The sequence below is a fragment of the Mycteria americana genome, chromosome 20 (genome assembly GCF_035582795.1).
Source record: "Mycteria americana isolate JAX WOST 10 ecotype Jacksonville Zoo and Gardens chromosome 20, USCA_MyAme_1.0, whole genome shotgun sequence".
In the NCBI taxonomy this organism is placed as follows: Eukaryota; Metazoa; Chordata; class Aves; order Ciconiiformes; family Ciconiidae; genus Mycteria; species Mycteria americana.
The window spans coordinates 6,752,227-6,764,388 of record NC_134384.1 but is presented as its reverse complement, the minus strand read 5'-3'; the positions used below and the strand labels follow the sequence as shown (position 1 = coordinate 6,764,388).

The following is a 12,162-nucleotide window of genomic DNA, read 5'->3' as shown; positions in this document are numbered from 1 at the left end:
ACCACTGTACCTTCTGTGGGACCTCAGGCACTGCTCAGGCCTTACATCAGGACACGGCATAGCCAGCTCCTGCAGTCGTACGGCTTTGGGAACTGGTGGCCACTCATAACTCACATTGTCAGTAGTGTGACAAATGTCTCTAAGGGTCTTCTGGGCTCAACAGCACCTGGATTGAAAGATCACCTAACACAGAGAGGTTTGCAGTCACTAATGCAACTATTACTGCATCCCACCGTGGTCACTGTGCAAATGGGACTGGGGACTTCACCTCTGAAGGCTGAACCAGCCCCTGACACATGAGCCAAGGAAACACTGCAGCCAAGTGCAAACCTCCTGCCCTCAGAGTGCCTGTTTCTGGAGTCGTCCCACTGATTGCAGTATTACCTACACTAATTGCAGTGCTAGTTACAGTGATGCTACAAACAAGGCACTCCACAAGAGGAATAAACAGAAAATAGTCTTTAATAATGGGTAAATCAAAGGTTTTAGTCAGAAATGTTGACTGATCCAGAGAGAGCTCTTCCTCCAGATCTGTCATTTCTTTTGCTCTAATATTTGAACATCAGTATCATAAAGTTGGGGAGAAAACTCAGAAGCAAAAAGCTTGAGATTTCCAAAGACACAAAACAAGACAAAAGGAATAATAGGAATAATAGTTTTCAAGAGCTGTGGGCGAGACAGGATACCTCCTGTCATTTAGAGTCACCATCTAAGGCAATGCCTTCGATTAAGGCAATCTAAGAGCCGTCTAAGCTGCAGGTGCTGTGGAGCAGCAACATGGACATGGATTGCCTGTTACACCTTTTTAACTCCGGAAGTATTAAGAGTAAGTAATTTTTCTGAATACTATACTGGGTCATTTCCCTGAAATATCTGAATTTGCCTGTGCATCTCAAAGGACTTTGCAGCTTCTCAGAAACATTCACAGCACCATCTCCAGCTGGAAAGAAGTCCAGCAATTTTGTCTTCAAAAATAGATTTGCTTTATCTTTGTTTTCATGTCTTACAACCCAGGAATTACAAATAGGAAATATTTTTTAGAATGCCTAGAACCTGCACAGACTTCAAATAAGTCCGTAGACAAAAGTTAAAGTTAACCCAAGCTGGAGGCTGGTCATGGATGTGTGTAAACCTTTAATACTTTTCTGGAATCAGCACAATGGAGGAGGTTCCTTGGTGTGGTTGGGGAGGATGATGTCTGTTAAGCTTGTTAAGCAGATTTAGGCTTGAGGTTATATGTTCCAATGTGCCAATGGCACTTGGGACTCATCGCCCCTAACTGCAGTCATCTACCTGTTAGGTGACTGCTCTGATCCAGCTACCAGTGGAAGGAGATAGGCATCCAGAGGGGCTGATTCATCCTGACCTGACAGATCTCCAAGATAGAGGAGATGAATCACCTCCTCATACCTCTCTCTTTGTTGGCTATGGGAGGAGTCTAGATGACTTGTTAAGACTAAATGGCTGATTTTCAGATAGACACAGTTAGGTAAGACAAATTTTACTGTGAATCCTTCACAAGTCCCAGTCCCTTTTTCTATAGTAGCCCAGGTCCTGAAGACCTTTACCAAAAATTTCTAGAATGAAAGGCATGTAAGACACTTAGGTTTGGAGAAAGACCTTCCCTCATCAGTAAATGCAGAAGAGCCCTTCAGAGAAAAGCCATGAGCTGCATAAGTCCATGGTGAACCAGAAGTGACTGAACTGCTGTGTCCACGGTACTCTATGGTGTCTGAGGCCCTGATCTTCATAATCATCTTGAAAGCTGTTCACCAGAACACCAACATTGCTGAACTGAAATCCCCAGCAGCCAGTGGCATTTCTAACTACCTAGCATTTGTCCAGCTGTCGTAGTGATTGGGAAGATCAGGAATGAACAAAATTAAACAATAATCCTCACACCAGCAACACTAGCTGCAGTACCACCTTGCCAGCATGAACATGAGCTAGAGGGGCAACTGCAGAGCTGGGGCTTAGCTTCCTCTCTCTTTAACAAAAAAAAAAAAATCTAGAAACTACTGAATGGCTGGAACAGAGCAGTTTTGCTTAGACAAAGCATAACAAACTCCGTTCAGGAATCACAACAGACAAACAGCAATATATCATTGAAACAAAACATCACAATCATTGGACTTCTGAAGCTCAGAGACTCCACCTCTGGCTCAGGAGGTCCCTCAACTGCAAATTTCTGTTGGTCACAGAAACACTCTGGGATGCATCACTGCCTGCTTACCATGCTTTGACCCTTCTGCAGGGACCCATCACTGCCTTAGTGATGGAGTCAGGACACTTGGCTGGATGGACCTCTGCTCTGACACATCATAGCCACCCTTTTGGTCTTAGACCAGGCAGAAACACCGCTGTCTGGGATTTAACCAGCTCAGCAAAGGACACTGAAACAAGTCAACAGACAGTCTGTAAATAAAAATTTCAAAGACATGCCAGTCCTCCCAGTCCTTCCTACTGAACATGCAGTAGGCAGCAAACCCAGTGATGCAAACCTAGCAAGTGACATCGCTGCCTTGAAGCAAGCATGCTACACCAAGGCCATTAAGAAAGACAACAGATAAATCTTTCTGAAGCTGAGGAATGCTGATGCTATGAACAGGCAGAGGATCTGGTAACTACCAGGAAAACCTTCAACCCTCTGTCTGCGCGCTTGAAGCCAACATAAGCACCTTTCCTGGTTCAACCCTTTGATGGTTGACAGGGAGCTGCTTTACAGTCCCAGAGTTGCTGAAAGGAGCCCTTTCTTTTTCCCGTATTCAAATCCCAGATATGTGAATTGCTCCTTTCTACTTTATAGCTGATGAAAACCAAGGAAGAACAGCATACAGGTCTGAGGTGGAGGGGCAACACGAGCACAAGTTGTCCCAGTAGATGACAGAGTGGTTTAGAGTGATTCCCAGTGTACCAAGAGTCTGTCACCAAGGACAAGACCAGGACCTCTGTGGGATGTATAAACTCAGATTGCACAAAGACAAGTACTATCTCACCTGTGCTTTTTCTGGAAATCTGTAATATTTTCTTTGGAAATAACTATGGGAGAAGTGGACCACCAAGCTTTTCCAAGCTCAGGGAATATATGAAAAAGGTCTGCACTAGCACTGAGATTGGGAATAGCAACGCAGCTATAATGCAAATCCCCTGATCATCACCACGCAACCACGTTAATGCTGTTCACAGAGAAGTTTTGGTACATGGAAAAAAAAAATAGAAAGTGTTCCAGGTGAGCAATGGATGTGCTCTAAACTTGAACTGAGTTGTAAGAGTCTGAACCCATGACTGATCCTTCAGACAGCTTCAAACCTCTTGTGCAGTGTGGATATTAATCCACAAAACCAAACTAAATCTTGTCCACACTAAAATCCTCAACCACAGACAACATCATAGATATAGGGTCCTTGATCATCCTCTTCCATTGCATTGAATTACTTTCTAAGGTAGCCATAGCCAGGCATAATCTCTCTTGGGCAAGTTTCTGAAGTGCTATGACCTTGCTACATGACTGCTTCTGCTAGAGGGTGCTTTCTGTACAGGTTACCTCAAGAGCATGCCACAGTTCCCAGATAAAAGAGTATCTTACCGGATATCCCCAGCTGCTGTTTCCTGTTTGGGTTTTGGCGTAATAGCTGCCTCGGGATGTTCCATAGCCATAACCATCAGCTAAACCATCATACATGGAACCTGTAAATGGAAAAAGCATGGTCAGCAGGAGAAAGCGGTCCCAGCAGGCACCCCTTCAGAGCATAGCACTCTTTTTTCCAGTGAGTTTAGTTACTGAAGAACAACAGAGTTAAAAACCTTAACAGGAACATAGGAAAGACCGGCAGTAAGTTGAGCCTTGGCCATTGCAGGCAACTTATAGAAGATGTTCATTTTAGAAGAGCTCTTGGAAACTCCAGCCCTCAGACCACAAGCAACAGCCTAAGGTTTTCAACACAAAAGACCAAGTGCCATAAAATCTACAGTGGACAAGAGCAGACAGGGTCAGAGATGGGGCCAATGCGTTAGGTCTTTGCTATATGAGAGGAATTGGAGGATATTTTGTGCTACACATCCTGGAAGGTCTGAACCTGGAACATACTTCCTCTATTCTGACTTGGAGGTAAATAAAATTTGCCTCTTCTCTGAAGGCAAAACCTACCCCGACCCTTTTGCCAGTCTGGCTTTCCTGCTCTGAATACTAACAATCACATCAACACAAGCAGGCTGAGCAAGGCTTGCTAAATTCAATAAATAGCAAATAACAAACATGATGGGTAAATGATGATTGAGTCTATTTAACACCTAGGGATCTGAAATAGTCAAACACTAAAAAACATAATTGCCCTGCCTTAAATTTCAATCTCCAGTCTCTAAAAGATCACTCTGGGTATTTGTACTTTCTTTCCCTGAAAATGTATTAAGCTTCATCATTATTTTGGGGGCGCTGGGGAGATACGTGAGACTAGATCTCAGATACATTTTGTAAAGATGCAAATATCTTGGATCAGGAGGAACTGATAAGCCATTTCTACTATTTCTCAGTGCTTTATTCAGAGTATTTGGATTTACCTGTCCCATCCCTACTAAAAGTTCTTCCAGCTGTCTCTCACCAATAGCCCTTGGCAGTGCAATCTTTGGATCCCTCTAAAAGTATTTTACTCAATGCTACATTCATCACTACAAGAAAAAAAGAAGCAAGTCATTCTCTTTCCATGCTGGAATTCCCTTAACCCCCTTCAGATGGTCCAAAAGAGTTTAAGGTCATTTAAGTTTTGTTTTCAAAAGCACTCAATAATTGTGGCATCCCAAGTCCCGTTATGAGGAAGTGCAAACCCTACACTCCAATTAACTTCCAGGGGAAGCTCTGAATGTCTGACAAAGTACAAAATCAGGACTTACCTGTCTTAAGTTATGCACCTAAACTGGTGGGTAATGTCAGAAATATCCTAATCTCTCTGATTGTTTGATAAGACTCATCTCTTAGATAAACTGGATAAGCTCGACCACAAAGGCCCTGAAGCCACTTAGGTCTTCTACAGCCACTGATCCTTAGAATAAATCTAGTTTATTGCCTTGCCTGAGGCATCCAGAACCTGTTATGGTGATTTGGTTTGTGGCTAAAATTTCTTGCATTTTTCTCAGGAAGATGATTCCTGTAGATGCGGTATAATAATGAGATTTGCTTTCTATTGTCAACAAGAGGAGCAAGACTGCATGGATGGCAGCATCTGAAGAACATCACTGAATGCAGAATAAGCAACAGCAGAGTAGTTTCACAGACATACACTTGTGCAGAAAACCACACAATCTCATTTTCCATAGTCTAGAGACTTGGTGGGCATTGTTCCCTATTAATATCTCTCCAGCCCTGATTGCTTCATATATATTAGGTTGCACTTATATATCCTTGCTGATGAAGGAAATGGCCATCGACATGCAACGGGAGATACAATTCAACTGTGCCCTTCACCTTGTGCTTCCACCCACCCCCCCCCCCGGAATTTCCCAGAAACTCAGATCAGGACACTAGTGTTGGGCTTCAGCAGAAGCAAGGCAGGGCTTGAAATGGTAAGTCTGGGCCAGGTGGTTCACCAGGGAACAGAGTTAGTAAAAATAGTTCTGAGCACAAAGGTGAATCAATGCCATGATAACAGTTTCCTGGGAATTCCTTCTTACAATCAACCTCTTGTTCTGTGCAAACACCTTGTAACTGCAGGTGGGAGTACCTGGGATCATTTTACTGATACTGTGAGTGAGCAGTTAGAAGAAAGGGTTTCTCGGCATGACTCACAGGTTGATCTGACCAGTCTTCCCTGGGCACCATGCTTTTCCCTTCAGGATGCATTCTTGCACTAAAGACTCTGGGATTGAGCAAGGAGACACCAAAAATAAGGCAGTTTAGGCACATCCCTACTTTTCTTCTATAAATTCACCACTAGATGGCCAAATTCAAGAGACCAGGCAGTTCATGCAAGTTTATGTTCTTCAGTTGTTGAAGAGTTGCCTTCACCTCCAAGAACTTGTATATAAGAGCTTATAAATATATAATTATATATAACCTCAAATGTTCAAGGCATTTTGAAGTCGCCTTGCTGGTTGGAGAAGCCTGCCACCCATGCAACTGTGATTTATTGCTTGGAGAGCTGAGTCTGAAGGCCAGAAAGAACCTGGGGATTTTCTGACCAAGGTGGCTAAAGAAAACATCATCTTTGTTTAGTCCTGCAAGTTTAGACACTTCTCTGCCTCATTCATCTTGAGAGCCAGCTTGGAGGTGTATCACCAGCCCCTGGGGAGAGGAAGGATATTCCTCTTTTCAGCCACCTCGAGGGTAAAGACCATACAAGCTGGTCACAGGTCCTGAGAATCTGGGATGAAAACAGACTGTCTCCTGAAAAAAACATTTTGGCAGGGGTGGAAATGGTCTTTGGGGGAGATGCCTCCCTGGTGCTTTTTTCTAGCCATGTCCCTATGTCTGTGTCCCATTTGTTGTCAACCAAGCAGCTGTTTAGGTCTCTGAAGTGCCCACTTGCACTTGGACAAACACAGAGCCAATTAAAACCCCTGCATTAGTAGTGGATAACAGATGGGACAGAGGCAGAAAAGACATAGATAAGAATCACTCAGATGAAGCACAGCTTCCCAGCGACCATGGTTGTGGGCAGAAAATACCCCTGAGGGCTGCTCAGGCACTGGCTGGGCCTTCTCTCCCACCCCCAAATTGCCATTCCCCCAAGGCATTTCCTTCAAAACTCGATCAATCTAAAATCTCATTTAACTTCAGTGGGACAGTTCATGAGGGTATAATCTAACTACGACAGGTAACAATTGCAAGATCTTGCACTTAATCACTGTGAGCCCCACTACATGCTCACCTTGCCCTCATCCTCCTCTCTATAGCTGTTATTGATCATTGCAGAGCAAACTGAGACTTCCATCTAACCCAAAACGTCTGTGCTTGATGAGTTATTTACTTTCTTCAAAGCAACTTTACACCCCTTGAAGCTAAGAGACTGATGGCAAGGAGAATTGTGTTAAAAGTGCTATTTTTCAAGCACGACAGTTAAAGACTTCAGCTGGACACACAAAGATAACAGGGAGTATTGTGGAAATGGATGCATGTTAATAAATATTAATCTGTGGCAGGGAAAGGCAAGACAAGAACCAGTCACTGGTAGTGCAGGCTAGACGAGTCAAATAATAAACTATGCATGGCTTTAAAACAGTAAGGATGATTAAACATAGGAAAAACGTAGTAAGAGAAGAGGGCCTGTGGGAGGCATAAAGCAAAGCCTGGATGCCTCCTACAAGAGAAGTGTCAGTGAAATCCCAGAAGTTTAGATTCTTGCAGGAATGACCAAACTTCATTTCTGCCTTCTGGCCTATGACCTAAAGGGTTTTGGTTTTTTTTCTATGCCAGTAATATAAGGTTTGTGGGAGAGTGGATGGCTTTTACTAAATCATCTCATGCTGGGGGAAGGTTACAGAAGTCTTCAAAAGACTTACTGTCCCCCAAAATCTCCTCTTTCCTTCACATCAGGGTAATGACCTCCAGTAGAGCTAGGTGGGATCCCATTAGAGCTAGGTGGGGTTTCTCCCCTCTCAGCCACAGCCAGCATAGCAAACCTCTAAATGACAGCTCAGCCATGAGACAGTTGGATACGACACTCCTCAGTTGGGTTTCCTCAGATCTTTGCTCCCTGCTATACCCTTCCAGCCAGTGACGAGTCACTGGCAAAACTTTTTTTTAGCCAGAGGACTTTGCAGACTAGCACTGTTGGCTACGAGGAGCTGGTTCAGCTTGGCCTGGCCTTTTCTCCTGCCATGCCACTGAAATTCATTTTCCCTGGAAATTTGCATTACTCACAAATTCAGAGGGAGCCATCCAGTTAGCTATTCCCATGGTGAGAAGGGCAGATATGCCCTAGGGCAGGCCCTACAGACCCAAAACCCAAGGAGGGTAGACTCCACAGACCCAAAACTCTACAGCCATCCTTGGAAACACCCATAATTGCTGTGCTGAGAAAAGGCCACACTGTGGGTGCAGGATTATGCTGCTTGCAACTGGTTTCTGCTCACTGCCCTACCCCAGCGCACACCAGTTTGAGCCCAGATGGATCACGTTGCCCTGCTGTGGCTTGTGCACATGTTGGGTGACACCAGATCTTCAGAGAGTGGCCGCAACGCCTTGATCTGCTGGACTCCAAATAACCAACTAGTTTTATGTATCCATCAATTAGCAGGACATTGAGGGAACGTCTGATGAGCATCTAAAGAAACTCCAGTTATGGGATACAACGCCCATCCCTGCTACATGCAAGATGGGTCCATGTCCGTGCTTCCTGTCCTACATACACAGGCACATGCATTCCTGAAGCTGGGGGAAGCTCTGCACTGTGCTTCAGCTCCTGCTCAAACCACAGATCAAAACGCAGCAACAGATTGCTGGACGTAGACCAACACCTAAGCAGACACACTCAGGAAACTGTCTGGGTGCAGAGGGAACAAAGCACTCCAACATTTATCAAGGGGCTTTGTGAATTCCCCAGCTTGTGCTGCCTTTGAGCAACATCTCTGAGAAATCATGGGGGGATGCAGGTAGCTGGTGTTGGAGGAGCATTTCAACAGGCAGACATCCACGCCTGACAGACCCATGTAGCGTATTTGCAGGAAACATTAATGCTTCTCACTAGGTCTGCTCAGCTAACCTTTGGACCAACAGCAGTAAAAATCAATACTTGAAAGTTTAGCCTGACCCTCTCAGGCTTCAACCCAGGAGAAAACCCCAAGAATAAATGGCAACTTCTTGTCCTTCTGGGATTCCATTCAGAAATGCACTGAGAGAGCAGCTGCTGGGGTGAGTCAGCCATCAGGACCTTCATACTGGCCAGCCTCCCCGTGGTGGGAACAGAAGGGCTTTGGCCCCGTGTTTGGAGGCAGCTCCTGGGAGCTGGATGTGACTCAGCTTCCCTGGGACACAGAAACCAGAGCTGCACATTTCCACACAATTCCCATTCCCAGACATTTCCAAAAGTGTCTGGAGGAGGGGTTTAGCTTCAGCCTGTTGAGCAGAGACGGGCAGCTTGGGAATTTGCTTTTTTGTTTTTTCCTTTCCCAGAGGTTTCACCTGGGCTCCTCTCCAAGCAGAATAATCCCCCTCTGCCTCCCTTCCTTCCTGCCTATGGGCAGCAGTGGGAGACATCCCTCTGCCTGCTTCCCCTTGAAATACTCCTCCACTGGAAAGAGAGGCCGGCAGTGCCCCGATCCCGATCCAGAGCCTCTTGTCTCATCCTGGTTTGTATTTCACTTTGTCAGGTCTGGCACCACAACACCTTAAGCAATAAACCCTCCTGGGGTAGGAGGAGATTTACATCTTCCATTTTGGTAGCAGAAGAAAGCTCTCCTTGCCCCGGCCCCCACCCGCCCCTTGGAGTCTATGTCCACAAACACACAAAAAAAGAGAAAGCAGAGATTTGTGCCTGGCAGTGCCCACCACGGGTCACTGCATACATGCCATCCACCATGAAGCTGCTCTATTCCCTCCATCGCAGCAATTGCAATGCATACAGCCAGGATGGTTCCTATGGGAGCAGCACCTCGACTCCACCCGGCAGCCTAGTGCCACCCAGCTTCTCTCGGTAAACCAGCCCAAAATGTGTTTCTGGACCATGACACCTCACCAGCGCTGGATTCAGCCTCATGATCCAGCTTGGAAAAGCTGCCGGGCAAGCCATAGTCCCCAAAAGACATGGCAGAGACTGGCCCAGCTCACCCAGATTTCCAGCAAAAGCCCCTCTACAGGCTGCTCACTCCGGACGCGGCTGAACGGTTCAGTCCCAGCCCTGGCACCGCTCTCTCCCCAAAGCCTCAGGCTTTCCTCTTCCCAGTGAACTCAGCCAGGCCAGCAAGCTCGCTGCAGCTGCTGGCGAAAGCACCTCCGAGAGCCAGGAGGTTTTGCACTGTGGCTGTCGCTACCCTCTAGGTTTGCAGCTCCTGGCTGGGGAAAGCTGGGGTTTACGTCCAAATCAGCTTTCTCCAGATGCAAGGACGACGAAGAACCATTTTGCCATTTGCCAAGCCTTGACCCAAAAAGGAAGGTATTCCGGTAGGAAACATGGCTCCAGGACTCAGCTGATTGCTTGCTTTCTATGGCACAGACTCAATGCATGGAGGTGGACCGGCTGCCCAAACCCCTACACCCCTTTCCACCCATCCGCAAAATGGAGGGTGCTGCGAAGCATCCCCACTGAACCAACGCAAGCCACTGTGGTAAGGAAAGGACATCTCTCCTTCTAACTCATCTCCTTCCTACCACTCACACTGGGGTGTCCCGGAGGCTCCCACACTTCTCAGCCTGCAAATGGAAGACATGCTGGGAGCTTCAGAGGTGAATCCCAAGCCCAGGTTTGTGTCCTGTGTGTAGGCAGAGCTGCCTGCTCTCCACCTGCCGCAAAGCTCAGGAGACAGCAAGCTCCCAGCCCCATGGCATGGTGCAAGAGCAACGCTGTTAGCTTTGGCCATCCACAGGAGGGGTCGGGTCTGGTGGAGGATTCCAACCATGGGGGCACTCGCAGAGGAAGGATTTGCAAAAGTTAGGCAGCTACTCCAGCTTTAGAGCCAGGAAAAAAATGGTTAATAGCACCACACTGAAATGTCCAAGTGCCTCAGGGATGTGGAGCAGTGCAGTATTCCCGGGAGATCGGCTCCACCCGGGAGGGAGTCGATGCATCCAGTTCTGCGTCTTGTCCTAACTCTTCCATCCAGTACAAGAGACCTCGGCATCCCCTGCCTGGGGTAACCCATGAGAGACGCGAACTGGTCTGTTCCCCACAAACAAAACCCCACAAAAGCACCCCATAGCAGCTGCTCTGTCCCCAGAGGGGACCCCCTTGCTGTCCAGAACGCGGTGGGATTTTACCTCGGTTGGAGTGGCCCACGCTCGACGACACGGATGACTTTTGCTTCTGCCGCTTCACTGTCATCATCACTTGCTCTTGAACCCGCTGTTTCCCCGTGCCCTTAGTTTTCAGCTTGTGGTCCGAGGGCAGAGCCAGAGTGGAGCTGGCCTGGTCTTGGAAACATTCATACGCCAACGCTGTTTTCAGTGGAGAGTGAAGCATGGCTGCAAGCAGACCGTGGGGCTGGGGGGGTGAGGGGGCTGCACTTCGCCTGACCGCGCACGGCACAAGGAGACCACAAACGCGTCTCGTGCTGGGGTTAATCTCCCGAACCCCTCCTTGCCATACGTCCCCCAGCCGAGGGTGTCTCAGGGCTCCTGCTCCCGGCTCGGCTCCCCGGTGTGTGAGCAGGCACACCCTCTGCCAGACTGGATATACAGCCCTGCCTGCACACACCCACGCGCTCCCCGCCGCGGCTCACTCGCAGCCCCCGCGCCGCCGCTGCAGGGCACGCGGCTCCCTGTTGCCCTCGCCCCAAATCTGCCTCCCCCACCCTGTGCCAAAATGGACGGGTCGAGGGGGCATGCGGGTACCAATGGGGAGCGGGCAAGGCTGGGAGGCATGAGGGTTGGGGATGGACATCACCATCCCCTTCACTGTGAAGGGCTCATGGGTGAGGCTTTCTGGGTAGGAAACGGTGCTCCTCGGCACCCGGAGGGCTGGAGGATCTCCCACACAGCCTGCTCATCTTGTATTTTATTATTTCCCTTAGTCTAAACTAGATCAAAATGGTGTCTCAGTGCCAAGAGCCTGGGGACACCCCTGCTAGTAGGAGGCAGCATTGCACACGCCATGGGTCGGAGAAGCAACGCTGCCCACAGTGCCCATTCCTGCCTGGGGGTCCAGCCTCTGTCCTGCTGAGATGCTCCCAGGTCAATGTGTCCAGCTGCCCATCTGCAAAAAGCTTCCTCTGCCTGCACAGGTTGTAAAACCACCCCACTGAGCGCAGGACTGCAGGGTCACCCGCAGAGCACCTGAAGGGGTCATGGAGGGTCCTGCTGACTGCAGGGTGCTGCTGTGTTCATGGGGGTGAGACCTCTTCCCAAAGCGGGTCCCACTTTTGCAGGGACAGCCCTATGGAGAAGTCAGGGCAGCCACCAGGCAAAGAGTTGGGGCAATCTTTGCAAGTAACTTGGGGTAGCACAGAGAAAAATAGGACTTTTAGCAAGCAGAACAGAAGATAAAATGGCTGTACAAGAAATGACATGCCAGGTTATGA

The 12,162-nt window shown here is 47.9% G+C and overlaps 1 protein-coding gene across 2 annotated transcripts in view; it reads right to left on the bottom strand.

Moving 5' to 3' along the window:
* PKP1 (plakophilin 1) overlaps positions 1–11,318 on the bottom strand; it is a 45,602-nt gene extending 34,284 nt beyond the window's left edge. For both annotated transcript variants that reach the window (XM_075521444.1, XM_075521445.1), the window contains exons 1-2: positions 10,904–11,318; positions 3,587–3,687 (exon numbers count right to left, since the gene is read on the bottom strand). In XM_075521444.1, the coding sequence (XP_075377559.1) occupies positions 3,587–3,687; positions 10,904–11,105 (303 nt within the window). In that variant the 5' untranslated portion in view covers positions 11,106–11,318. The remainder of the gene's footprint in view (positions 1–3,586; positions 3,688–10,903) is intronic.
* Between the last annotated feature and the right edge of the window lie 844 nt (positions 11,319–12,162).